Source organism: Tyto alba, unplaced genomic scaffold (assembly GCF_018691265.1).
Source record: "Tyto alba isolate M040663 unplaced genomic scaffold, T.alba_DEE_v4.0 Super-Scaffold_45, whole genome shotgun sequence".
NCBI lineage: Eukaryota > Metazoa > Chordata > Aves > Strigiformes > Tytonidae > Tyto > Tyto alba.
The window spans coordinates 983,903-1,011,136 of NW_024881321.1; the positions used below are offsets into that span (position 1 = coordinate 983,903).

At 42.0% G+C, this 27,234-nt stretch overlaps 1 protein-coding gene across 1 annotated transcript; it reads right to left on the reverse strand.

The window, feature by feature from the left end:
- Positions 1–3,882: 3,882 nt before the first annotated feature.
- Positions 3,883–25,610, reverse strand: LOC104365768 (28S ribosomal protein S31, mitochondrial). The gene is made up of 7 exons (XM_042806162.1): positions 25,490–25,610; positions 23,042–23,332; positions 22,210–22,368; positions 17,099–17,245; positions 13,970–14,043; positions 9,578–9,721; positions 3,883–4,240 (listed from the first exon to the last, which is right to left on the reverse strand). Exons 1-7 carry the CDS (start codon positions 25,558–25,560, stop codon positions 4,029–4,031), a joined length of 1,098 nt encoding a protein of 365 aa, XP_042662096.1. The 5' UTR covers positions 25,561–25,610; the 3' UTR covers positions 3,883–4,028.
- Between the last annotated feature and the right edge of the window lie 1,624 nt (positions 25,611–27,234).

Genomic DNA, 27,234 nt, shown 5'->3' on the forward strand with positions numbered 1-27,234 from the left:
TCAGACTATTTACTTTTCAATCCTCACTGGAAGCAACACCGTGACCCCTCTTGCATAAATGCGGTGATGCTTCAGGCTTCTCATCACAGCACAAGCTTCCAATGAGAAGCTAGCTTCATCCTGGATTTTTAATATCTCTATAAGCACTGGAAGAAAATGGACCCAAGTAGCAGTCCAGGACCTGTTTAATGCTCCTCTTCATGTAAAAATCCATGGTTTAAGCAAAACTGAATGCAGTCTGGGAACACGCTCAAGATTTTCCTCCCTATTTACCCCATTCATTTGACCTCCTCTGCTGGGTCAGAAGTGTTAAATTAAGCCACTGTCATTTTTTTTTTTTTTTTTTTTTTTTTTTTTTTTTTTTTTTACACTGCTCTGTTAAGTGTTCAGGGAGAACCACCTCCCTGTTAGGCACAGGCCACATCAATGCCACGATATAATTGCCTGGTAGGGGTTAATGCCAAGAGCTGAAATCCCAGCACACATAATCTTGCAACCAAACCATACAATCATTGCTCCGGCTTCTTCCTAATACCACACTGGGGAGCAAACACTCATGCTTGCTCCATAGCGTGGCAAAAAGCGCTTCATCAAGTCCGATTTCTAGCAAATCATTCATATCAAATAGGTTTGAGAAGACTGAAGGTGCCATCAGATGTCAGAGATGAGCTTTGGGCTGGTGCACAACCCAAGGGGCTGGCATTTACCTGCGCTGCATTAACACAATAAATTATTCAGCCCTTCATGGGGTTTTCAGCCAACTCACTCCTGCCCTTCCCTTTGGACACCTCTGAGAGGTCTGATTTTTTTTCCAGCCCCGTTTCTGACTTGTCCAGTTGAGGAGGTGGCCAACGCAGAGCTGGCTTCAAGCCGGGTTGTGAGCAAGTGCTTTGGATTTAACTGAACTTCAATAACCAGTTCAACCATTGGCAGAGCAGGGCAAGATCGGCCCTTGGGAAGCAGAAATGAAGTTGCAGGAACAGCGACAGGCAGGTAATAAATGTTATGCCTTGAGCTTCTCCCCACTACGGGCCCCCTCCGCTCCCCCCCGTTCTTCCCTCGGTCTGCCAATGGGGGGTCACTGCCCTCTGCCAGGTCTCCTACCCACCCCAGTGCCTCCTCCTCCTCCCAGACGGCCAGAGACCCTCTGGAACCACTGCGGTAAGCACCGGATGGGTGGAGAACTGAGACTGCCCAGGTGGGATGGAAAGCAGGGGGAAAAAGGGGCTCGGACTTCTTCACAGTGTAGCAGCCAACCTGGAGAAGCCGCGACCATCACTCACAGTGCCACCAACAGCCACCACCGTCGCCAACGGGGAGCCCTTACGCCTCCGCGCGCAACTCCGCGGCAGTTCAGCCATCTCCACTCAGCAAGATGTTCTCCTCCCGCTAAAAAAAACCTCCACCTCAAAAGAGTCCACAGACAATGTTCCCCACGATTACACCTCCAGGTCAGTCTGCTCCATCTTTTCAGGGCAGCATCAACTGCCCAAGCCCCTCCAAAAAGCCAAACAACTTCCCAGTGCAGGTGGCAGGGAGGCAGCGTATTAGCAGCCCGTTAACAAGACCCCTGCTTCGTGCATGAAGAAGGAAATGTAGGACTGCAGAACATAATAAACATCATTTAGCATTAGGATCTGTCCAAGGCAGAGTCCATTTACAGGTAATGCCACCTACTCAGTTGCAAGAGGGGGAAAACCATCCGTCACAAGAAAAGCCCAAATGACTCCAGCACGGGAATCAGTAGCTGCAGCACCGGCTCCGCTCTGAACAACGTAGACAGCTTTTATCTTGTGGGCTGCAAAAGAAAAGGGGTGATTTTTATGCCTCCAGCTGATTAATCCGTCAGAAATGCTTTAAATTCCTGCAAGGCTACTCTTTTGGGACTACCAAGCTGCGAACACCCCAAAAACATACAAGCGCTGCCACCTGGGCTCTCTTACCGCGCCTCGAGCACTCTCAGTAAGCACCCACATATATAAACAGCTAGCTCTGATTATTCAAATCCTGTTGCCTAGTATTAACTCTCAAATCTATATTTAAGCACCTAAGTAGGAATTACCACAGCTTCCCAAAGATCCTAAGCACCAAGAGCTCTTGTTAAGAGTTTGTCCAAGTACTGACCCCCTGATGAATCCGTGCGAATGACAACCCTCATCTCACTCCTGGTGCTGTGAAATTCAGCACTTTCATACGCAGATAACGCTCCCAAGCCTCTTCCAGCAAGAGCCAAGCTTGTGTGTCCTGTCCTTCGTATGAGAACACAGGTTAGATGCAAACACGCAGACTTTTAGGGACAGCTCCGCCGTGGTGAATTCAAAGTCGCGGCACCTCGTTTTAGAAAAAGGCTGGAAATACAGCAGAGCACAGGCTGTGCGTTATAGTCTGGTAGAACTTTGGGAAGACTGGTATCTTTGAAGTGAAACATATCTGGGCGTTGAACCAAAAATTAAAACCTAGTACTAAATGGAGGTACTCTGATATAATTCTCACTCTTCCCCTTCCAAAGTCAGGAAGCCTCTGAAAATTTCTGCAGAATTTGAACCTTGCTGTTCTTACAGCTAGAAAGTCAAAAAGCTCCTTTTCCTTTCCACAGCCCAAGCCTTGCCCTTTCCCAGAGAGGCAAAAATTACACCCTGCAGATGAGCAGAACACAGCAACAATATTCCAACTCACAGGAAAAGGCCAACTACCTTTGATTTGCTTTCTTGAAATTCTGATTTTAAAATCAGTTTGCGTATGAGCTCAGTGTGTTACCTTCGTTGCCCAACTTCCGCCTTGAGTTACAAAGAAATGTGAGAAAAAGATAGGAATGTATTTATAAGGTCAATAGCTGCTGAAGTAGTTGCAGTGAACGCAAGAGAACAAGGAAGTACACAATAGGTAAGGCTGGAAACGCTGTGGAGAGTTAAGCAGGGAAACATAATCCGGGGTTCTGAATGACCAAGTGAGTAATTCTGGGTGAAAATTTAACGAAAGATAACTGAAGTAATTGCAATTGCTTAACAGACACGAAGGACCGTACACATCTGATTAGGATAAAGGATCTTCTAGAAAATATGAAGCTACTTCACCAACCTTAGAGGACTAGGCAGAACACAGCAGAGGCACCAGGTGACAGCAATCTGTAGGTGACAACTCTCCTTGCCAGCACGGCCGAGTCCTCTCCTCCCCCTGCAGATGCAGGCGGTAAGGCCTCAGCCCCAAACACTGCGGCAACCAGAAAACTGCCTGCTCTAACCCAGCAGAACTTTACAGATTACCTGGCAGCTGGAGCCACTTTTAAACAACAAATACTGATGGAAGTTTGGTCAAAAGCTTCAGAATGGATTTACGGATGGTAGGAGAGACTTCCCGTATTATTTTATGTAACTCACCAGTGTTACGCTGTGCCCACGTCTCAGGAATGCAACAGCCTTTCGTTGAGCGGATGAACTAACAAGCACTCGAATGACTTGGTCGTTACCGAAATTTTTAAAAAGAACCAATAAAGATAATTAGCGAGAGGAGGATAGAAAGGATTAATACAATCCAAATACCACAGTATTTAATGAATTAGCAAAATTAATTGTTATTATCTCCATAACAGCTTTTCAAAGTTAGAGCTGTATCAGGAGTTTTTAAAAACGAAAGCACTGCACATTTTCCAGACTGGGAAAGACGATCAGATCTGTCAAGACACACACCAAGTGTGAAGGCTGCAGGAACTGGATTTAGACCTAGTCTTTTCTACAGTCAAAAGATCTGTTTCAAATTTAAGAGACCACTATTTTGATAAACTAAATTTTAAATGCACATTACACAAAAAACATACTTTTCGGTTTTCGGTTCCTTCTTTTGTTGTCAAAAAAAAACCTACAAATACATGGACATACACACATGAAAGCGTGACCTTTCAGTTTATTATTTAAATTACAACTTTCGGGTCACATGATTGCTATGCACTAACAGTATTTATTTCCATTACAAGAAATCATCAATTTTAACGTAATGATTCTTCATTTCAAGGCTAAGCACTTTCCCAAGTCTCAAATCTCTTGAAGAAATTCCTTCTTTTCCTCAAAATACTTCTGAAACCACTCAATATGTTCAATCTTCTGTTTAACACTGAGGTACGGGTTTTTTGAAAGCCCACAGATGACTAGTTCCATGAAGTGTCGAATAGGTCCTTGCTTAGGAAAATCTTCGAGGTGTTTCTCCAGAAAGATATGTTCATGAAATTCAGCATCTTCCTCCATCCCTAACAGAAGGGACAAACAAAAACCCAAAAAAACATACAAACAAAAAAAAGTTATCACCATAATATAACAGCAAATATAAAAGTAAAAAATTATGTAGTTTGCAAAAAAGACTTAATTAAAATTAACGGTTCTGTGCCTTTTAATTCTTTTGCATAGTTAAGCCAATCACACAGAAGTGGAAGAAACTGCAGAATTTTAAAGCATTAATTTCTCCCTCCACTCAAAAAATGTCAGTGTATATCATACTCCTGTCTACCATATTACTTTCATTTTGTGCTCTCATTTATAAGAATATTTAATTCATCTTTCTGGCTGGTAATCTTGCTGAAAGTTGATGCCAGCATGGGAGCAGGGAGAATAAGTCAAAAAATAAATCAATTTTCTTGCTAATAACTTGTTTGTTCAACACACGAAAATTTTGATTCATCATGGCTACCATCTTCTAGACTGGGGACACTTTCTTAATAAATTCTGTAAGAGAACACCGATTGCCTAAGTTCTTCAGAATATTAAAGAATACAAGATAGTCGTGAAGAAATTAGGCAACTTTATCAAGTATCCAATACTGAACAGCTAACACACATCTGCATGTTTATTCCAAGTCATGCTTTTAACGTCCCAATGCTATCAAATGGGCAAAGAAAATTGGGGGTTTTTAACACCTTCCAAATCTGTAAGTGTATGCTGATGTAAAAGCATTGTGTATCTCTGCAGCTGCTACTTTTAAGTCATAACTAGCATAAAAATGATGCATTCAAAAGCATCCACAGGAGCATGGGGCAAGGGATTACTGCAGATCTCCAATCAAGCACAGCTCAGATCTCACGGTAAATTTTTGTTCTGTCCTGCGGATTTCCTCTGCTGTTGTTCATACCATGATGCTAGCATACACGAGACAAAGACTCGGAACACAAATTCCTACATACAGAAAAAAGGCTGCTTCCACAGTTCCCAATTCTGAGATTAAAAAAAACAAGGCAAACTTGGATCTGCAACTGAAAGATTTTTTCCTCAGTTAGGGATACATGAAAATTTTCAGTTGATCCCAATTTGCTATAGATTTGTAAATTACATTTGCACCTTTAAGAAAAAAAATCTATTACTAGAGAAATATATTGCATATGAACATCTCCAGGTGACAAAAATGGGAAGTCTAGACCATAAAAGTACATGGTTTTCTATACTACCTAGGAAATTATGTATTATTTGACAACATTAAATCGGTAGTATTAGAACTGAAGTAATTAAGCCATGTCAGTCCTAGGCTCCCTCCTGTGTTAGAGCTTCTACAGTTTCAGAAGAAATGATGCACACCTCTGGGACGGAGGAGTCTCTCAGCTTGTATTCGTTAAGGCTGCACTGTTTCTTTCCTGCTTTAAACTTCAGGTACCGCAATATCTGAAAGAGCTGGGAAATACTTATATTTTTCCCAGAAATGTGTGAGTGGATCAATACCAGCTACATGCCACATTTATCTCCCCTGTCCTTGAAAAAGAAAGCACGTTTCCTTTTTCACAAGTTCTCTTCTTTTTCCTTTAAGTTAAAAGGAACAACAACAACAACAACAACAACAAAAACACACAAAAAAAAAGGTCATCTCTGCTTCAGAAGGTGTGTTTCTGCTGTGCTTGGAAACCTCTGTCCCCTTACAGAAGCACAGAAATTGTCCTTTTACCATGCCACCCACACTGACTTTCCCCCAGCAAGGGAAGGTGGAACCTCACTGTCCCTGGATGTTGCTGGTTGCTTTACAAGCTAACAGCCTTTCCAGATTTCCATACTTTTGCTGGTCACAAAAACCCAAGAGAACTAAAGCAATGAGCACACTACTGAAAGAACCTGGCAGTAGAGTTTGGCCTTCTGGATGCTCTTCTTTTGGGGACTGGTACAGGGTATCAGGAGAGATTACGTTTAATTAATAATTTCACCAATTTTCACCTCTAACGTGAAAGAAATAAAACTATTTATAGTCTCACAAAGATGCGGGTCAGAAGAAAATATTACATCATATATTTCCATCTCCCGTTTGTCAAAGACATGACACATAGTTTAGGGATGAAGTGCTAGGTCCAAGCATTTCAGTTAAACCGCGTATTTCAGTCCTCAAAAAAATACAGTGTGCATCACAAAAAGAAACCACAATTGCCCAAAGCATCAAAGGCTGAGCCCTCTGGTGGGAAATGATTAGATGAGATATGCTCGCGTGGCTCCCCCCACCCCCAGCAAGCCATAACTCCTGCTGCACGAGAACAAGCAGCCCGTCCCTCAGCCTCCCCTGCACGGTCCTCAGAAACCTCATCTGAAAGAGCATGCACGGTGGGACTCTAAGGTAGAGGATTTTCTTTATTAAAGCAAGAAGCCACTCACTCTCAATATCCTATTTCCAATCCCCTTCACACTACAAGACAGAAAGCCTGGGGAATTTCTCTCACTAAAACACTAACCCTTCCACGCCATGACCCCTTAAAGATGACATCTCACATGCAGATGTCCACCCGTATGGGGAGTGTTGCTGACATGCTAGAAAGATGACCAAGTATCCTGACCTAGTGGAAGGGGTCCCTGCTCATGGCAGAGGCTGTGGACCAGATGATCTTTAAAGGTCCCTTCCAACACAAACCATTCTAGGATTCTAGGAGCTTTCGAATGAGATAAATTGTGCTCTTACAGCAGGTCCCTAGAATAGACCCAGAATTAGTAAAAGCAACCCCATCTAAAATAGTTGTGTAATGTTTGCCACCTCTCTTGGCAAACTGATCCAATGCTCCTCTGCTGGGAAGAGCACCGCAGCAAAACAGGACTTGAACTTTTGCCTACAGAAGCCATCAGAGGCAACCGAGGCATTAATTTTCCGAGACTCCCCTTAAACCTATCACTTCTGTCGTAACAATCTCTGGCCCACCAAAAGCATTTGCTCCTCAGAGTGAGGTGCTAAAGCAAAGTGGTACCAGTAATCTGCACTGTCCTTTTTAACAACTGCATTCCTCAGGATTTGAGTCATCAAGGCATAAATGCGCATAAATCATTTTTAAAAGTGGCAGAAATCAACGTTTTCCCCAACTTCTTCCCATGGCAACTCACGGAGCAGAACTGAAGCTACTAGAAGCAGAAGAGGCAGGCAGAAAGGAGGAGGAGTGACAACGATGTTTCGCAAGCTATACTAATGGTTTGCTAATCTGGTAAAAATTAATCAGAGCTCGGAGGGAAAAAAAAAGTAGTTTTCTGCCTAAGAGTGACTTCAGCTGCATCAGATAAGGGAAAGGAGAGGCAGGCAGGAGCAGCCAACAGGGCAGAGGGGAACGGGGGGGAAGACTGCTACTGGCCACTGCAGCAAGCCAGCATGTCTAGCCACATCTTCTGGCCTTCACACCAAGGCCAGGGACGTTTTAAAAGCCAGGACCTTGCCCTGATGCCGCAAAGCGCAGCACAGTGCCTTGCGAAAGCACTCTAACGAGAACACCAGAGATGCTCTGCAGCCAAGGGAAAGTTAAACACTCTCCCTTCTTTCCGATATTCCATTTAAAATTTTAAAGGCTTTCAGAATGCTAAAAGTTGAGTATATGTGCTTCCTCGATAGAAAATGTCATTACAGTTATGTTTTTAAAGCCGCGTGCTTGTGGCATAAAAGAAAAATCAGATGTTTCTTGCTACAGCACGAGCTGAGGTAATGTCCTCCTATTGGGGGAAATGACTGTTACAGAACTGCAAAATTAACAGCAGGAAGGGGCATCTTTCTTTTGCAGAGCCACTGAAATTACAGTAGGTTGATATAACTGGAGCAAGGTTCTCAAGGTTTTAACTGAGTTTTGACACACCTGATCCGATTAACAGCCCGTGGCTGGCAGATTGATAGGATGGAATTTACCGACTTGATATTTCAACCTGAGAGGTGATAGATTTTGGAACGCCGCACTGGAATTTTCCACATGACTAGTCTTTGCGGACAAATCAATAAAGATTCTTGTTTAAGTAGATGTAAAGACTCTTTGTCCGTTCGCCGTCCCACCCCAGACAGCACGGTTCCGGCCGCGTTGCTGCAACAGAAAAACCATCGGCCGCCAAAGACGCCTGGTCCACTTACAGCCCCAGACAGCAGGGTTCCAGCCACATTACAACAACAGAAAAACCATTGGCCACAGTGGTTTTAAGCCTGCAAAAACATGACTAGAGTATACTCAGATTTCTACATGATGGAACAGATCAATTCTGGGAGCAGTGATTAAATTCTGTGAAGAAATTGCCAAAATAGGATGGGAATAAACATTAAGAAACAATGAACCACATTATGCAATTTGCAACTCCGTATAGGACAGATTTTCAAAAGACTCCCAGCTTCAGATACTAACCTGTTTTGCTTTTGGTCACTGAATCATTCTAAAGTAGTTCTGTTTGATGTCTTCAAAGTCTTTTTTAAAAAAATAAAACCACTGCCAAGCTCTCCCTGAAGTTGTGAAGTCCCCTTTCCTGAAGTGTACACTTGTGGTGTGTAGTTGTTCTTCCTTTCCTTAACATTTGCTCTCTCTCTGCTGGCTTAACTTCACACAGAGTTTGGTTTGTTTTGGTTTGTTTTTTTGGGGGTTTTGATTTTTTTTGGGGGGTTTGTTTTTTTTTTTTTTTTTTTAATGGTAATAGAATTAAATACAGTGCACAAAGATGTCTAGTTAAGATAGATGCCCAGAGTGAGTGAATATTGTGACTGCTTGTTCTTATGAAACAGCCAGAACAAAGGGAGCAAACTGTTTAAGACTCGGCGGCACGGATATGGAACTGGCAGAGAGCTGATCAGGATCCAGCTGGTCACTTGGTCTGAGAGCCACACGGAAGAACAGAATCAGCATTATGAAACCCACACCCCAGTTTTAAGATTCTCCATCCTCTGCTAGAAGCTTCTGTAAAGAAGTTGCATAGTTAAAGGTATTATGTAATAGACTTGAATGGCCTTTTGGTGTTGAAAGCATCAGGGCCAAGGGAGGGAAGGAGGGAGGGAGGGAGGGAGGGAGGGAGGGAGGGAGGGAGGGAGGGAGGGAGGGAGGGAGGGAGGGAGGGAGGGAGGGAGGGAGGGAGGGAGGGAGGGAGGGAGGGAGGGAGTTCTCTCCTTTTTGGCAGCAGCCAGTCCTCAGATCAGCCAAACCACCTGCAGGACTTCACCTGAAGAGTGCCAGAACGAGTTTATTTGAAGCATCACTGATTTGGGACGGTTGGAAAGCTGTATTTGTTTACTATAAAATGCATGACTCATAGCTGAAATACTATGCTAAAACAGTCAGGTCATAATATGCTCTAACTCTCAATAAAGATAAATATAGACAGATAATAACAGTTAACAGTGCACGTACCAGCTTCATTGTCAATTGGGAACTCCCACAGTATTCCTTCTTTTGTCCACTGGATCATCTCCTCAAAACCGTTGCGGGGAGGCTGTGCAGTTACTGCTGCAATCTCCTTAGCAAATTCCAGATCCCAGATTGTTGGTGGAGATACTAACAAAGACATTTTGTAAAGATCTGTTAGTATGCCAAAGAATTCTCATTAGTTAAAACAAAGTCCTTTAACCTCTACAGAGACTAATACCTTCATCTGCAAATTTTTCTGCCTTAAGATGCCAGCATCACCTTTCTCAAATGAGAATCCTCTCTTGAAATCAACGTCCATTAAAATCTCAAATGTCTGGTGAAAACATATTCTGAACTCCTAAGGGACAATTTATCTTTAAGCCTTTCACACAGAACAGGAATTTAATTCTTCCAGTCCTTTTCTCCTTTTTGATTTTCACAAATTGTACATACAACAAACTCTGACCTTGACTGGTGCACTCTGCTAAAGGAACCTTGCTTACTACAGGAGTTTCCAGGCACTTCGCAACTATGCTCTCCTTCAGGGAGACAATTCAATACACAGATGATGGCAATTCCTTCCCCAACACTCATAAGCATCCCAGTTTTGTCTCTTGGGCTTGAAAAGCCCGATTTCCTATCCTTCTCCCCAAGTCAAACAGTCCCTTTTAAGGATGCATCTTTCCTAACACTTTTTTTTTTTTTTTTTTTTTTTCCCTTAAATCAGAGTGTACTCACAGGGCAGCAGAGCTGCTCTTAAGAAGCTCCTGCCCCTCCACCCAGGAGCACTGGTCACGAGCCCAGACTGAACCGCACGGCTGGAGCGAAGGGAACAAGCTGTCACGGCGGGACAGGGCGGAAGGGCTGGGCGTGCCCCGGGCCGGGTCTCACGAGCTGGCCCAAGTCCCCATTCCCCTCTGTTTTCTTGTCTCCCCCCCGTTATCAATCCACCCTCAGCTCCCTGGAACAAAGATCTTGATGTGAATTCAAATCCTACGGTCCATTTGAAGTGGATCATGGCCAATCAGCTATTATTTTACCACTCATAAGTGTAAGGATCCGAAACTTAAGATACAAATTCACCTGTGGCTCAGTGGCTTACAACTCAGTTGGATTTAAAAAAAAAAAAAAAAATTTCCCCCCTCCTTTAAAAAAATAAACAAAATGAAAGGGCAAACAGTATTTTTACGTACTGAAAAGGGTTTTCATTTTTTGTGTTAAATCAGAAGATACTTTTCCAAATTAGTTATTACTTAGCAGGGAGATTTCCAGATCTATATTCCCTAGTTGCCTACTTCTATTTGAAGGCTGGAGGCAGGAATAAAATACAGATACAAGACAACATGAGAAACCATGCCGGAATTAAATTATTGTCTACATCTTTAAGAATATCTTCTAATAATGCGCAACTAATAAATCTTCTAATAGAAGAGAGCAGAAACTATTTTTTTCAAGCTTGCAGCAAAGGTAATAAAGAATTTATTTTCACCTCTGTGAAACAGAAAAGAATCCTTATATTTTACGTTAACAGTTATGAATAATTTTTTTTCAGGATGCCAACATACTTTCCAGTTAATATTCAGGTTTTCAAAATAAATATTCAATACATAACACAGAACTTGCTGTTCTGTCATGTACAGACAATATTTTAATTCATTATCTCCACTAACACAAGCCAAGAAAGTGAAAGCAAATGAATCAAGGTATCAAGTATCACACTGGTATTTCCAGAGATTAACACAAAACAATTTTTGGTCATCAGGCTTAGCCAGTAAGCCAAGTAATAAATTTCCTGGATTAGAATATATTGTAGATTTCCTCCAGGCTACCTAGAATCGAACAAGAAAACACCACATAAAAAGCTGAAAGAAGCTTAATTCTTTAATTACAGGTCCAATAAACTCCACTTGCTCTCTTACAAAACTGGAATGTGCACAAATTGTGTGTTAAAAAAAAAAAGCGTACCTCAACTTTTTATCTAGGGTGACTACTATGTGCTATTGCATCTGCACTGGGCTCATGAAAAAAAAGAAAGGTGAAATTCCTACCATTCTGCCTGAGAAAATTTGATTCAACTCATAGGCCAGTTACTTGAACACCCTATTTGTCAAGATAGCTGAAAACAAACGCTGCATCATACATTATGTTTTTGTATGTAAAATGGGCCTATTTTAAGGAAATCGGCAGTCTTAAAAAACAGCAAATCGAATCCCCTTCTAATAAGCAACCTTCATAGTCCACCACAGAGGGGGCTGCATTCAGAAAGCTCACAGCTGCTTGGAAATATGCAAATAGCACTATCTGACATTTTACTAAATAGGTTAAGTAAACAAATTAATTTCTCCCCAGCGTTTCAACTGGGGGGGGGAAAAAAAGGAAAAAACTATTGAGATAGAATCTGGCAAAAACTAACAGTCCTACTCTTGAAACGGAAACAAATGCATATAATTTTCTAAGGTATCAGAGAAGAATACTATTTCTGCAGCTGCTAGCTTTATATATAGTTCTAAGTCAGCACACTGGAATACAGTCTTTTTTCTAAAGGGCCTCTGAATAACTTAGGGAAATCGGCCTACTAAAGACCAGTGCTAACAACGCACAGTTTCATTGTTCAGGAAGAAAAGTAGGGGAGTTCTTTACATGGCTCGCCCATATTCACAAACTCTTGGCCAAAACCCAGTCTGCAGCAAAGCTAAATCGCCATGCGCCAAAGCCGTCCCCCTGCTGCGGCGCTGGCTGCTCCCGCAGAGCTGTGCCATTCAGTGAACAGGACAGTGAGTCACACCTGGCTTTTGTCATCTTACGTGAGTTTTGGCATCTGTATTTGGAGGCTAAGAAACTGGCTGGACGGTCGCACCTGGAGACCAGTGGTCAACAGCAAAATGTCTGGATGGAGCTCAGCGACAAGCGGTGTCCCCCCGGGGCCCGTACTGGGACCAGCAGTGTTTAGTGTCTTCATCAACGGCAGAGACAGCGAGATCGAGTACATCCTCAGCAAATTTGCAGCTGACACCAAGCCGAGTGATGCCACTGACACGCCTGAAGGACAGGATGCCAGCCAAAGGAACCTGGACAAGCTTGAGAAGCGGGCCCATGTGAACCTCCTAAGGTTCAACAAGGCCAAGTGCAAGGTCGTGCGACTCCTGATATCAATACAGCTGTGGGAACAGCCCCGAGGACTTGGGGATCCTGGTGGCTGAAAAACTGGGCGTGAGCCAGCAATGGGCCTTCACAGCCCAGAAAGCCAACTGACTTCATAAAAAGAAGTCTGGCCAGCAGGTCAAGGGAGGCGATTCTCCCCCTCTGCTACGCTCTGGTAAAACCCCACCTGGAGTGCTGCAGCCAGCTCTGGAATCCTCAGCACAAGACAGACAGGGACCTGTTGGCGTGGGCCCAGAGGAGGGCCACAAAAACGATCAGAGGGCTGGAGCAGCTCCCCTGGGAGGCCGGGCTGAGAGAGTTGGGGTTGTTCAGCCTGGAGAAGAGAAGGCTCCGGGGAGACCTTACTGAGGCCTTTCAGTGCTTAAAAGGGGCTTATGAGAAAGATGAGGCCAGACTTTAATAGGGCTTGCTGCAATAGGACAAGGGGTAACGGTTTTAAACTAAAAGATGGCAGATTCAAACTAGAAATTTTTTTCAATGAGCGTGGTGAAACACTAGAATGGGTTGCCCAGAGAGCAGATAGAAGCCCCATCCCTGGAAACATTCAAGGTCAGGTTGGACAGGATCTGAGCAACCTGATGTAGCCGAAGATCTGCTTATTGCAAAGGGTCGGACTAGATGACTTTCAAAGGTCCCTTTCCAACCCAAACCATTCTCTGATTCTAAACTCATATGAAGAGCTTTACAGTAGGTAAAGCAAGGTGCCGTTTGTCAGCCGCTCACAGGATCTTTCAAACTACACCTACAACACTAAACAAGAGAGGGCCACAAAGCAATCAAATGATTCTGGGTTTTCCCCACCCTACTCATGCTTAGCCACCCATGGGGCACGCTTGTTTCCCTAGGACCACAGCCTTCTGTTTCTTTGCCATAAAATGAATGCAGCAAGTTCGCAACTTGACCAAATAAGCTACTGGAGCCAACACACCCATTCTCCGGGCTGGTTTTACATTCCCAGAAGACAGACTGGCCTTAGGGACAAAAAGCCAGTTTTACCCTTCAAGTTCAGCAACAGACTTTCCTGATTAGTACAGAAAACACTGATCTATTACACTGCATGGAAGTTTTGCTTACTAAAAAAATCAGAGTTACATTAAAGTATTTGGTTTTTTATAATTCTGAAAGCAGGAAGTTAACAGGTCGTAAGTCTCCTTCACAACAGTCAATCTCTTGATATTCTAAAAATTCAGATCTTGGCTTCACAGGGTTTTTCATTATTGAATTTCCACTAACCTGTTTCCAGTCCGTTTTCTGTTTCTTTAGAAGCCTTAGTGAATATATTAAGCCGCCTTCCTACTTTGAGACTTCTATAAACAAAAAAGAAAAATGATATTTAGTATTTCACAACACTTCACAACATTGCCAGATAACAAATTTAAAAGCACAAAATATTCTCATGAACAGATCTCTAGAGAAAAAAAAAAAAAAAAAAAAAAAGGAGATAGTGTCTCTCACTAAATCCTCAGGCTTTTAACCAGAGAAAGTGTTTATGACTTTATTATTTGCCTGCAACAGAGCTTCCCAAAACATTTCCCAGGGAAAGAATGAGCATAAATCAAACATTATATTTGCAGCCATCTTCTACTGAAATATTTAGGATTCTGAAAGCAGCTAAACAGTATCAAACCACAGTACTCAAGCAATTTTACAAAGTTGCAACTAAAAAGTGAATCTGGTGATTTGGGCTTTTTCCCTGTAAAAAATATTGCACAATTCAGGAATAGAAAAGGCAACAGCTAAACCAAAAAATTCCTGCCTTATGACATAAATAGCCTTTTGGAAGATTTCATAGCCACCTTCTCTGCCATATGGCAAACACACAAAGTATATCTGTATATTTTAAATAGCATCACCCTGATGCTCTCTCTTCTGAACATAAAAATATTTCACTCTGATCATCTATTTTTTAAACATATTTATATTTAGCATAAACCTATACTGAAAAAAAATTAAAAATCCAAGAGTAATCAAAATAAACTTTCTTATAAACAGAAACAAAGAGAAAACAATGCCTTTACTGTAAACACACTGAACTTTAGAACAAATCATTCTTTTAATCATATAATCTTCCAGATTTCCACTGAAATTACAATAGTTCCTACTTTATATTATTACATATCCACTGTTACCCTGGCAATACTTGCCCTTCCTGACCTTAAAATTTTACCTCTCTGGATTTATTGCAGATTTCTGATGGCCACAACTACTTCTGCAAACCTGCTCTTGTCATATTACATTTTACTGATGTAACTACCCTGGATCTGTTTCAGCACAGAGCAGTCTAACTACAGAACCTTAAAAGAATGTTGATTTAGGATTGCATTTTCCTATCTGTAATTCCCAATAACATTGGCTGAAGATACAAGCATGACTTGGAAGAACATTTATTTTAAAATTACTAGTTCAAATTACCATAAAGCTACACCACTCATTTCACTGAACTCTACTAACTTGATTTAATCTTAGATCCTCTTCCCAACCTGCTCTTTTCATATTATCAATATATAAGTATACCTGTTACAATCTTGAGGGATGCAGGAGGAAACTCAGGACTTAAACTGGAGGCAGTTTGCTCATTACAGGGATTTTAAAAAGTATTTTAGAGTACTGCTCCTGAAGTTATATGCCAAATACAGTTTCATCACACAAAGAGGGCAAGACAGCTTCTCACATGTCATAAATTTAATAAATGTTCTCAAACATAAGTGAAATTCACTTTGCAGTATGTTAATAAAGTTCAGCAAAGATATAAAATAACATACACTGTACAAGCATGTAATAGCTCAGGTTTTCAGTTCATGCTTCTAGATCATATTATTTCTATTCTTTCAAACTTTGAGAAACTTTTAATCCAACACTTTATTTAAAGTATTTCTCATAATCAGTCAAGAATCACAGCGCATCAACGAAGTTATTTTCATGTGACTACCAACTCTGTTAATTATCCCTAGATTAAAAATATCTAGAGCTATTCAGCAGCTGATAATAAAGCCAGTTGCCTTGCTGCTCAAATTGGCAGCTTATATATAGCTGAATGAAAACCCCAGGACAGAAATACCTAAGTCGAGAGGGCTTCGTCAAGAACCCTGTTCCACTTCTTCCCTTCAACCTCCGTTACAAGGAGCCCCTCTGGCACTTTCGACAAGCTTTGCATCAGGAAGAGAAAACACTGCTTTCTGGCCTCACAACAGTGCGGAGGCCCAAGAGATACTTCCCTAACACACCTTAACAGTTTGGCCGTTCAAGAACAAGGAAGCTCCTCAGTAACATTTCAGCAAGCAGGTTAAGTTCTTTTAATGACTGGCTATAAGCCGCCACTTTGACGTTTCTGCATGATCTACCTGGCCCAAGGCATACATTCCAGTTTGTTCCTTATGGGAAGCCACAATTTTTTATTTGTGATATACTGAAATAGATGTCTCAGCCAAAGAGGGCTGAACATTGTACATCTCATCACCCAAAAATTTAGGGGGTTTGGTTTTGTTTTGGTTCTTTCCTTAGTTATCTAAATTCTGTCCTCAGTATTATCTATCTAAACACAAATTACTCCCTCAACTTCCAGCCCCTAACCCCAAGAAAAGGGGATTAATTTGCAAAATAAATTCATGATTAGAGAAGTTAATCTTACAAAAACAGAACCGCTAGAGAAAGAACATATTGAGAAGGTATGCGCTGATGAGCTGCCATGGGAAAATCGAAAGACTACAGGCAAGAAAACACAGCTTACAGCAATAAAACAAAAAATTAAGAGCACTCCTTAATTCATTAAGAAATAGACTGGCCACAAACCAGCAGCAAGATAAATTTAAGAAGTGTCCTGAAATCATAAGTTAAAAAGTTCATTTCATAAACAATTATAACATCACAGACAACAGAGAAATTAATCACAAAATGACTTATTAGTTGCAACAAGGTGGTAAAAAAAAAATAAAAAAACCCTTTAAAATCTCTTTAAAACCCTAACAGAATGGATGAAACTTTTCTAGATACAAAACATTTATCGAAGTTTTCCAGTAGATGAAAGTAAGCCTTCAAAGCCTCCATTTCCCAAAAAGTGGTGCAAAATTGTATTATGCATAAGTGAGAATAATTTAAACTAGTTAAAACAAACACAGTTACATTTCAGCACCATGTCTTTTTAATTATCTAAAATTATTTGATTAGCTGCTTAGCATTAACTAGTGCGTTCTCCCAGAAGTTTATTTCAACCCTAACAGTACTTTCCTTGAAAATTACTTAAGTAATTTCTTTAAAGCTCTGAAATACCATGGTAACATGAATACATACAACTAAATTTAATATATTAACCATTAGTAATTGATTGCACACTCCTTCTATTGGAAGGGAACACAACAGTAATACCTTCTGGAGTCAAAAGACTGAGATGACAATTTTCCAGGCTTGATTCTTTGACCATCCTCATCCATCTCCAAGGAAACACGTGCGGATATTCTCACATCTCTCTGAGCTGGGGACTGCCTCTTAACTGCCATTTCTGAAATAACATTCCTGAAATTAAAAACATGAAGCTAAGAACTCAACAAAGCAAGGAAGTCTGTCATAGGTACTAACCAGAAGCTCTACTCTCAGTTGGTTTCATAAGCCCCTGTAAGACAGAATTATACATTCCTTACAAAATACACCCATTTTTGAGTCATTAAACATTCAAGTCTTACTTTTTAAATCACATCAGTCGTTACATTCTAGATAAATGAAATGAAAAGTGCTATTTTAACCTACTAAATCTACAATGAATGCTTTCTTTGAATATTATTTAGTTTATAACTAAAAAAAAAGTGTCATATATCTGCATACCAATATTCACAAAGTGCACTAGGTATGTTTTGCTTAAGTAAACGAGGAATTTCTCCGGATATAAGGAATACACTGAAATAGAGAGGTATAAGTCACCAGCTTTTTGGACAGGAACCAACACTGCCCAGGGACAGAGCTGTGCTGCTACAGACCAAAAGAAAGCTTGCCTTCACACATCACCTGACGTGGGTCAATCATGCCACCCTAATAAGTAGGTCACCTTTCCTGAACCACTGCAACCTCCTGCATTGCATAATCACATTATAGCATTAACAGACCACGTCCTCCTTTGTAACTCTGTTGTCAAAATCATTCGTGGAGAGCAAATGCTCTGATCTCTTCCAGTGCTGCATGCAGCGCATTCTGAACGCTAAGGACAAAACACACCACCTTGCTGCCTCTGCCAGGCAGTGCCCTTAACTGGTCAGTCTGTTGGCTGGCAAAGACCAAAGCTGGTAATTCTTCCTCACAGCTATCCTCTCCGCCCAAGCGTTTCCAGTAACACGCAGTCATCCAAAATTGCAGTGCTCAAGTTTTAAGACATAAATACGGTCTCAAAAAATAAAAACAGGCCACGTAAAAAATACTGCATACCCATTTTATGAAAATCTGAATGAAATTCAAACTATGTCTTTGGCAGCTTAAGTCAAAAGAGATTTTTACTGACAAGAAAGAAATACTTCTGGAAAATTGTAAAAGCTAATTGCCACAGCAACACAGTAGGATTTCTCTTCTGTCTTAGATGTGGTTTCAAATGGCAGAACAAGAATAGCACAGCTCTTCAAGCACCTATTCTGAAAGAAAGGCAGCTGAAAACAAGTTTTAAATAATCTCATTTTAATCTTAAAGAAGAAAGAATCTCAGATTAGTTGCGTATCCCACACTAGAAATTACTCTATGGAGAGCCTACTGGCATTAGTTAGCTGGTGTTGGGCCAGAGGCTTGCCACACTTCTGAGGGTCAAGGGGACATAATTCATAAGGTCAGCCACACACAGCCGAGCCCAACTGCCTGACTCGGCTGCCACCTAAAAGGCTGCAGTGCTCCCCTGCTGCAGGGGGATCAGGCTTGCTCAGAGAAGCTCTCCTCACGGCTGACGTTGATTTATTTGGAGTTTTGCACAGTAGGTCTGGACAGACCGTGCCACCAAGCTATCAGCACACGTGGTCGATCTTATCGTATTTCTCACTGGGAAGTCCCAACGTCACACTATCACTGGTATATGAACATTTCTGGCAGGAACATTCACCACTCCATCATTAAAAGTGACCCTGTATTAACTAAAAATAAAACTACAAAGATGTTTTAACGCCTTCTGTAACAAAAAGCATCAGATTCTGAAGTCATACTCCAACTCCAGTTTATCTACTGTGGTTAGATACTACCTCGTGTCCCAGCATGAGGTTGAAAACCTAAGTTCATGAGGTTAAAAACCAAAGTTCCTAGATACTCCTGCCTTCCAGAGATGGGAAGAGGTAGAGCCTTTGCAACACCCACAAATTCTCTCTCCTTCCTGATTACCAACCAATAATTGTAATACTAAAAATGGAGACACGAGAAGCTGATAGACTCTAGCCTAAAGCTCTGAATTACTCTTCTTCTTCTTCACCCAAAACAGGAGCTGAAATTTCCACGTGTAGCGCTACAGATTTTATTTTGGTATAGTGCTGTTGTAATTTCCACTGAATGAAACTTCATCCCACGCTGAGAAAAATAAATTCCTGTATCGTTAATATTTTCCCCTCCTAGCGAACACGCTGTCCTCACACTGTCTACAAAACAAGGCAACAAGACAACTGCATACAACAGTGACCTCTGGAGGTCACGCCACAATTCGGGAAAAAAGTTACTACAAACCAAGAGAGCTGGACAATATACAATTTATTATATATCAAATCTCAATAGCAGTACCCCTTTTTTTTGCAGTTGAGCATTTTATGTCTCTACTGCTTGTAAAGTTACCTCATTTTTAAACAGTTTTAATAACAGAGGGATATATACTGGCTTTTACAACGTGTCAGTATATTGAATACAAAACTTTTCTGTAAAAAATTAGAAGTTAAATCGCTCGTATTCTCTTGTTATCAAATAAAATTCAACACAAAATAATCACGTATGAATAAAATTAATTGTCTTCTAATAAATTAAAAGCATTTTAGTGCCTTATGTAGACTGGAGTATTCTGGAGTATAAAGTCATGTCCAAGCACATCTGATGCCTGCTGGGCTTTTTAAAATAAAAATTTTAACACGCTGATCAGAAAGCTGAAAGTACCACATTTATCTCAGAGTCTGACTGTGAAAGGTTACTATTAACCAAGTTTTAAGTCATGAAAATCAGGAGTTGCTGGTCTTTCTTGAAAGCTCACGCACCGATAAGAGTTTCAAATTGTTACCTAACCGTTAAGGAAGAAAATGGAACTTTTCAGCATATTGGGGGGAGGGGAGGAGAGACACACACACCACAACTCACACAGAGGTGAGGAAGTATATTCCCAGGGGGAAACAAGCTAGTGTACAAAGCTGCCTCCGAGAGTACAACTTGACAACTCAAAGCACAGCAAGCCAGCCATGACATTCCTAGCCAACCAAAGAGGCTGGTTTTGGTGGAGGAAAATGCATTTTTTTAACCATTTTTTAACCATAGTGATTCATGCACAAGAATGTTATAAAATATTGTAGTAGCACATGTTAACCCATCAATCAACTATATGGAAGTACCATACAGCTGCAGGCACTTCAGCTTTTATATTTCTAAAAAATTTAAACTGTCAGAAGAAAAAAAAAAACCTTTTTGCTTATACAACTTCCTTAGACACCTTCTCTCTTCCACAGCAGTCACGGCTGGCTAAGTGCTTCAGGAAAAATGCAGTGGGTGGTGAGGACAGTAAGCCCTTGATGCCAGTAGGCAGACAAACCACATTTAAAGAACAGTATGTATACCTTAAAGAATAGATGCAGGCACGTATGAGGTTAGCCTCGGCATGCATTAGCTCAGTCAGTATCAGTACAGTCCTCCAACATCTTATCAGGTACTGAAGTAGGTCTTAATTACGTTTAAGTTGGCCACCCACAGCCAATGCCATTATTAACACAACTGTGTACTCTGCTCTTCTGTAAACCACAATGACAGAGATGGAACGACCTCACTGGGAATTAATAGTTTAATGAACATATGTTTTATATAAAAATAGTCCTTACTTATCCTCCTTACATTAGGAAGTGTCTCAAGTTTTTGGTAATACTGCACAGAAAAAACAACAACAACAAAAAAGATCAGAGGTCTGGCTGTTTGGTGTAAAGCTATTCGTTTTGGCTCCAAGAGCCCCTGGGGAGAGAAGCTTCTGTCAAGTTCCTCAGATCTCCTGCATTCATGCTGAAAGGACATTATGAAAACAGACCACACCCCCAGGCTTTGGAGATGCTTGCACGTGCTACCTAAAACTATACTTCCTCCTCAAACAGCACAGATTTCACACATTTGGAAAGAATTTCATTCTGCTCTCCACAACCACCATTAGCGCTCTTGGTAGAAAGAATCATCAATACAGGCTAAGCTGAAATGGAAACTTGCACAATTTCTCTCCCTTTTCCCTAGACAACCTCTGAAGAACATGCATCTTGTTTAACAAAGTTATTCACTGACCACTGTGCTTCCCAATCTATCTGTAACCATCTAACTCGATCTATTCACAAGCACCTGTCACACCATTCCTTAGTATTCCCTCCCATAAAGGGCAGCCATCAACCACAAGCATTATTAGTTTATTGGCTACTCTGTTTGCAGTTCGCTGATAAATATACAAAGCAAATCCTTTATTGATCCCTAGGAGCAACCTACAAATAACAATACAATAATGGGCGAAACTTAAATCCTGGTTTGGGACAAATTAATTTTCACGGAATAAAATAAGATAAGCAGCTTGCAGCTCACAAACAGCCATAAATAAAGGTTTCAAAAATCCTATTTTCCTGAAGATTTTCTCTGACATTTTCTGTTTAGTTCAGCATTTCACCTGGATTTAATGCCTTATTTTCTGAGTAGTTATAAGACTACTAGCTGAAAAAAAAAAAAAAAAACCGAACGAAAAATCTGTCTTCAGCCATCATCCAAAAGAGCAGTATGCACAACTGTTTTAGTTTCCAAACAAATGTTTCTCATCTGCTTGAAAACCACACTGGAAACGGAGTTAAGCCAAGAGATGAGTTTCTTAGGTTGACTGGAAAGTTTTGTAAGGAAGGGTGGGGCTATAAATAGAGCTGCTCTAGTTCAGTTCTGCAGAGCTGTCATGAAAATTCACCAGTCCAGACAGAACGTCTGAAATGTCTACAAATCCATCCATTGTGTGAGAATTTTGGAAACTTGGGGAATAAAAAAAAAAAAATCTGTTATTTTGCTAGCCTGTCCAAGGAAGTAATGGTCCTGGGCAGGGAAACAATTCCATTTCTGCAAAACCATTTTAAAACGAGGATGGCAAAATTTAGGGAGTTCAGTATAACCAGACCAATGGTGTTCCCAACAGTCGTTAATTCCAAGGGTAACTTGTCCAAACGTATCTTTTAGGGCCATTTTTCCAACACAGAACCCAGTCACCTTCAAGATGATATTGCAAAACCGGAATTTCAAACATTATTGAGAGTAAAATTCAATAAACAGACCGTATGTTAACAATTCCCTCCTTTTTCTGTATATCTGTGGTTTCTTCGTGTCTTCTTAGTTGTGCAAGTAGTTCTGATTCTGTCTGCTTCTTGTTGAACGGTAGGGAAGACGCAACTGCAGAAGCAGCCTCCACCAGTTTGGGATTTAAAGGCTTGCCTCTGTAAGAGACACAACAGATACAGAAAAAACAAACCAAAACAAAGTGCCTTAATATATTTAGTCATTTCCTACTGTCGTTTTATGTCTTAACTCAGAAGTTACAGTTACACATTATCCCAAATGGGAGCGGCCAGGGGGTCGGCTGGGTTTGCCCTGTGTTGCAGTAATCGTCAGCTGCCAAATGACACTGAGCACCTCTTGTTCTCAAACCTGTGAAAATGGGAGCCCTGTGCCACTGCACAGCCCCTGGGGCGCGAAGCTCGAAGACCAGAGGCAGCATAGAGCCGGGGGGTCATGGCCATGCTGGGACACACAGCGGCGGGGAGCCACTCGCAAGACTTGACAACCATGGTGCCATTCGTAAATTTTTTATCTTCTTCCTCAGTTTTATTGTATTTTATCTGAACAATATTCTCCCCCTCCTGTTAAAATAACCTTCCGCAGGCAGATGCTCAGTGCAGAAAAGGTAGAAAGTATACAGTGTCTTTTGTCCAGATTCTTCCCTGCGATTTACTGCAATCTACATCTGTACAGCACATTCCCTTACAAGATTCTTTTCCATACTTGGAAATGATGTATGATGCTATTTTTTGTCCTAGATAATTAAAAAAAAAAAAAATCTGAAAAAAAAAAAAGGAGAAAACAGACTAACAAAAGTTTGTTATACTTTACCGCTGGATGTCTTCTGTAGTTTGCTGAAGCACAGCATGTTCACTGTCCGGGCCTTCCAGCTTGTTTGTGTCTTGCTTTTTGACTTCACGTGCTTTTAACTGTTGGAGTTTATTCCTGTAGCTCACTTCTACCTTCATATTACCAATAATGTCTAGCAACTTCTGCTTTGGTGTTTCTGCTGCACCCTCCTGACTCTTCGATGCCACTTCAGTGGTGCTGTCATTGGAAGCAGCAAGTTTATCATTCTCAGTAGAAAGCACGCTGCTTGTGCTGAAGAGTTTCTGTGTTTTGCTAGATGATATACAAAGTTTAAAAAATAAATAAATAAATAAAAATCAGAAGTTACAACTAGGGTCCAAGGCTGAATTTTGTATGTCTACAAAGAAACCATCAGTTACAACTGTCTAGGCCTAACCAAGCGCAAACTGAGCGTGTTCAGTACATGTCAAACATGCACCTTTTGACTTTTGAGAAGAGCCATTTAAATCTCCTGATTATTTATAGTTTCTTCATCACAAAAAAAGTCAAGTAAACAACTTTATTTCCTCCACAAATAAAGTGTGTTTAATCTATGAACTTAAAACTTTTAAAGTATCTCTGCATTAGGCAGCAGACAGTTTCAATCTACTGGTACCTGATACTTAAAATTCATTAGTATTACAGAAAACTCACTGAAACTCTTCAAATGAGGCAACAAAGAGACCACTCCTAGCTGCCTGAAAAAAGACTGTACACACACATCTAGCTTCACATCGTTTCACACAAGTGGCACTACTATGGATCACATTCCCCTACCCTACGTCCTGCAAAATAGCAGCCAAGCATTTGTGCAGCCATATGAGGAAATGGATCCTCCTACAAAATAACCCAGTAACAAAAAAGCTGTTTTGGTTATTTTTCCCTCTGGAACAGCTCCTCTACCTAGTTTACCACATTACTGCAAAGTAGCTAAAATTGGCACAGTGCAGGCAACTATGTGAAGCCAGGGACAGCAGGGAGCTGATCAGGATACTGCTGCAACACAGACACAACTGGATTCTCTGGAAAAACTCCCATAAATTTCAAAGAACTCTCTAACACTTTGACTCTTTAACATTCTAAAATGAAATGTTAAATCTTTAAATTCACAGCTACTTGTTTAGTTTAAAACTCACCTTCAAGTTACTAAAATAAGGAAAAAAAAACCCTTACAATTAAATATTTATTTCTATTCAAAATAGAGGACTTCAGTAGATCTTAAAACACTTCAACAAAACTGAAGGAATTTTGACATACCTTACGCACACACACACACACCCCTCTAGCTAAAAAGGAAAAATCTGCTTTTGTGGCACCAGATTATTTCAGTCACTCCAAACTTAATAAATTGTCGGCATTCAATTGTCAGCATTAAACCCTAAATTTCGACGTGGAGAAGCAAGAGAAAAATTTAAGGCAGGCTTCGGAACCACATTATTGAGGAGATGGTAGGAGCCCTGCTGTTTTACACTGAGCAGCTCCCCACAGATCTTTTTCAAACACATGTTTTTCATTAATTCAGGCTGCACACTCCTTAAAACTATCCATTCAGAGATCTCTGCTCACACCGCCAGAAAAACACAGCAAGACTGCAAGCCTTAAACATTTATAGCCAGTAGCACACTGCAGTCTGCGTTACTGTATTTCACCTACCATCAGGTTTGCCTTCTGCTTGGAAGCTGAGGCTTAGAGAGCAAAACACAGAAGAAACCAGGCTGCTTTATACGTGAGGCTATCACAGTATCAGCTCGTTCAAAATTATTGAGGAGCTTTGAATGGATGAATGAATGAATAAATAAATAAATAAATAAATAAATCGACCAATCACACAACTTACTTTTGGATAAATAAATAATTAAATAAATAAATGACTTTTCATTAAGCGCAGTTAAAGGTCTTTTAGTACAAATAAAAACGAACTTCCAACTATTACTTCTGGCCCGCGCTTTGGGCAGGTACCCCCGCCGACACGCAGCACCACTCTGCTCCTGCCCACGCTGCAAAAATCACGCTCGCAGCGTGTCCTCCGAAGGAAGCAACGCAACCCAAACCGCTCCCCTCGGCCCCGGCCCACGGGTGCCAACACCACGCAGCCCCAGCCGGACAGACGGCCTCGGGCCCGAGCCCCCCCCACGCACCCGGCAGCCGAAGGCCGGGCGGCGGCGGGCGGGCACCCCGCACCCCGCTACAAGCGCCACAGTCGCGGGAGAAAGTCGCTAAAAACACGAGGCCCACGGCGGGCCGGCCCCGCCACCCGCAGCGAGCAGGAGCGGCTTTACCCGGGGAGCTGAGGGAGCCTCGTCCCCCCTCAGAGAGCCGCGGCTCGGGGCGACGCGCGGCGCTGCCGTGGACACCGCCCGGCAAAGCCACCCACCCACCCACCCACCCACCCTGTCCCCCGTGTGAAGGATTCACGGGAGGCGACGGTACCTCTGCGGCCTCCCCGCCGCCTCCCAGGAGCGCACGGCCACGCCGGCCCAGCCACGGACGCGGCCCCACATCGCGCCCAGGCCGCGGCGGCCCGTCCTCCCGGCGCTGCCGGCTGGCAACGGGAGCTGCGCCCCGCGTTCCGCGCACCAGCGTTCCGCCCCCCGCGGGCTCCGGCCGGCGGGCCGGGCCCTCGCCCACAACCGTCCCGCTTACAGCCCAGCTTGCTTTTTTTTTTTTTTTTTTTTCCTGACAGATTTTCGGCTGCTGCCAGGACTTGCAGGCACGTAAACCAAGTCTTGGGACGGCGCTGAATGGTTGGAGGACACTGGAAACCCACATGGGTTTCAGTTGGGGTCCCAAAGCACTTCCCTCTAATGATTTCGTGGAGGAAACAAAAATATCTGTGTTTATTAAAAGTTCATGTGGCAAGTCAGGTGGTTCTCATTATTTCCATCACTGAATACTCACTAAATTAGCTCTGCCTTGGGGACACCGGGCCTGCTCCTGCAGGAGGGTGGCTCACCCAGGCCAGTTTCCTAAGCATTAACTACCTATTTCTTGATACTTAAGAAATAGATTTAATCAACTCCGCAGATTTGAGTTCTCAAAAGAGTCTTTTTTTTTTTTTTTTTTTTAAACCCTTGTCAGCAATACAGGGGACAACTGAAACAGGTAGCAGCACCCAGAACTGTGCTGTCGTTCTATCTGAAGAGCAAAATTACTCTTCCAACACAGTGCAAGACTGACAATCTTGTATTTCAAAGCATACGTTGCTTTAAGAAATTTAAAAGTAACTTCCTTTATAGCCAGATAATTCAAGCACCTCTCACCTTTCTCTAAAGCTTGTGGTACTGGAAACATTAAGTATAAAACACTGGGCCACAGATTTCAGCCCATACTGCGCTTTCAGTGCACGGCTGGTTCCACGGGAGTGTCTCGGCACCCAGCGCCTGCTACTGCCTCGCTTCTCGCTGTTTTCAGAGCGAGCACAGGCACCCAGGGAGGAGTGCGGGGCCCCTCTCTGCGTCCAGCTCGGGTGCTGTGCTTTTTCACCCGTGCTTCCCCTCCCAGCCGGGTAGTAGATGTCAACCGCAGCTCAGAGGGATCACGTAGGAAGCACAGGCCAGCAAAGGAAGGGAAAAAAGAGACAACTTTCTTTTTCTGGACGGAATATGTCCACAACTAAAGAATAACTGGGCTTACAAGTATCAAAGAGAGGAAATCTGGTGGTTCCCCAGTCTGCTCCATGATATGCCCATTACGGTTTTGGGATGTCCAGCCTGGGGGCAGACACATACAGTGGACCTGCCTGGAGGCCTTTAGCTGTTGCTGAGGAGAACGGCATCCTGCTGTGAGCACAAGTGCTAACGAGAACCCCGATCTAGCTGAAAAGGATCAGAGGAACTTCAGATTTACCAGAAATGGGAGGAAAATAGTGGGTCTGGCTCAAATCAGTCTGAAACCAAACTGAAAACAAAAATTCAATGAGCTGGGAACAGCTGCTATTGGACAATTTCCTCAAACTCTGACCTGCCTGTGCTTTTTGTCCTCTCAGGTATTTTTTCCCTATTACGTGCAATAGCAATTTCCAAGTGACTTTTTTACCTATGATATACAAGTGTCCCATATTTCCCCCACATGGATCTTTCAATCTAGGCAACTTCACTAACAAATTGCTTTTGCTCCTAAAAATCCACTCTTTTGCATCACAACCCTTTCCTGTGAGCTGCTGCCTGGTAGCACCA

Excerpts from the sequence above, each read along its gene's own strand:
- LOC104365768 (XM_042806162.1), bottom strand. The coding sequence starts at position 25,560 with ATGTGGGGCCGCGTCCGTGGCTGGGCCGGCGTGGCCGTGCGCTCCTGG. Across the intron at positions 17,246-22,209 it reads GAGGGAATTGTTAACATACG|GAATGTTATTTCAGAAATGG; the intron begins GTCTGTTTATTG and ends TTTTAATTTCAG. Across the intron at positions 4,241-9,577 it reads CCCAATTGACAATGAAGCTG|GGATGGAGGAAGATGCTGAA; the intron begins GTACGTGCACTG and ends CCCTTCTGTTAG.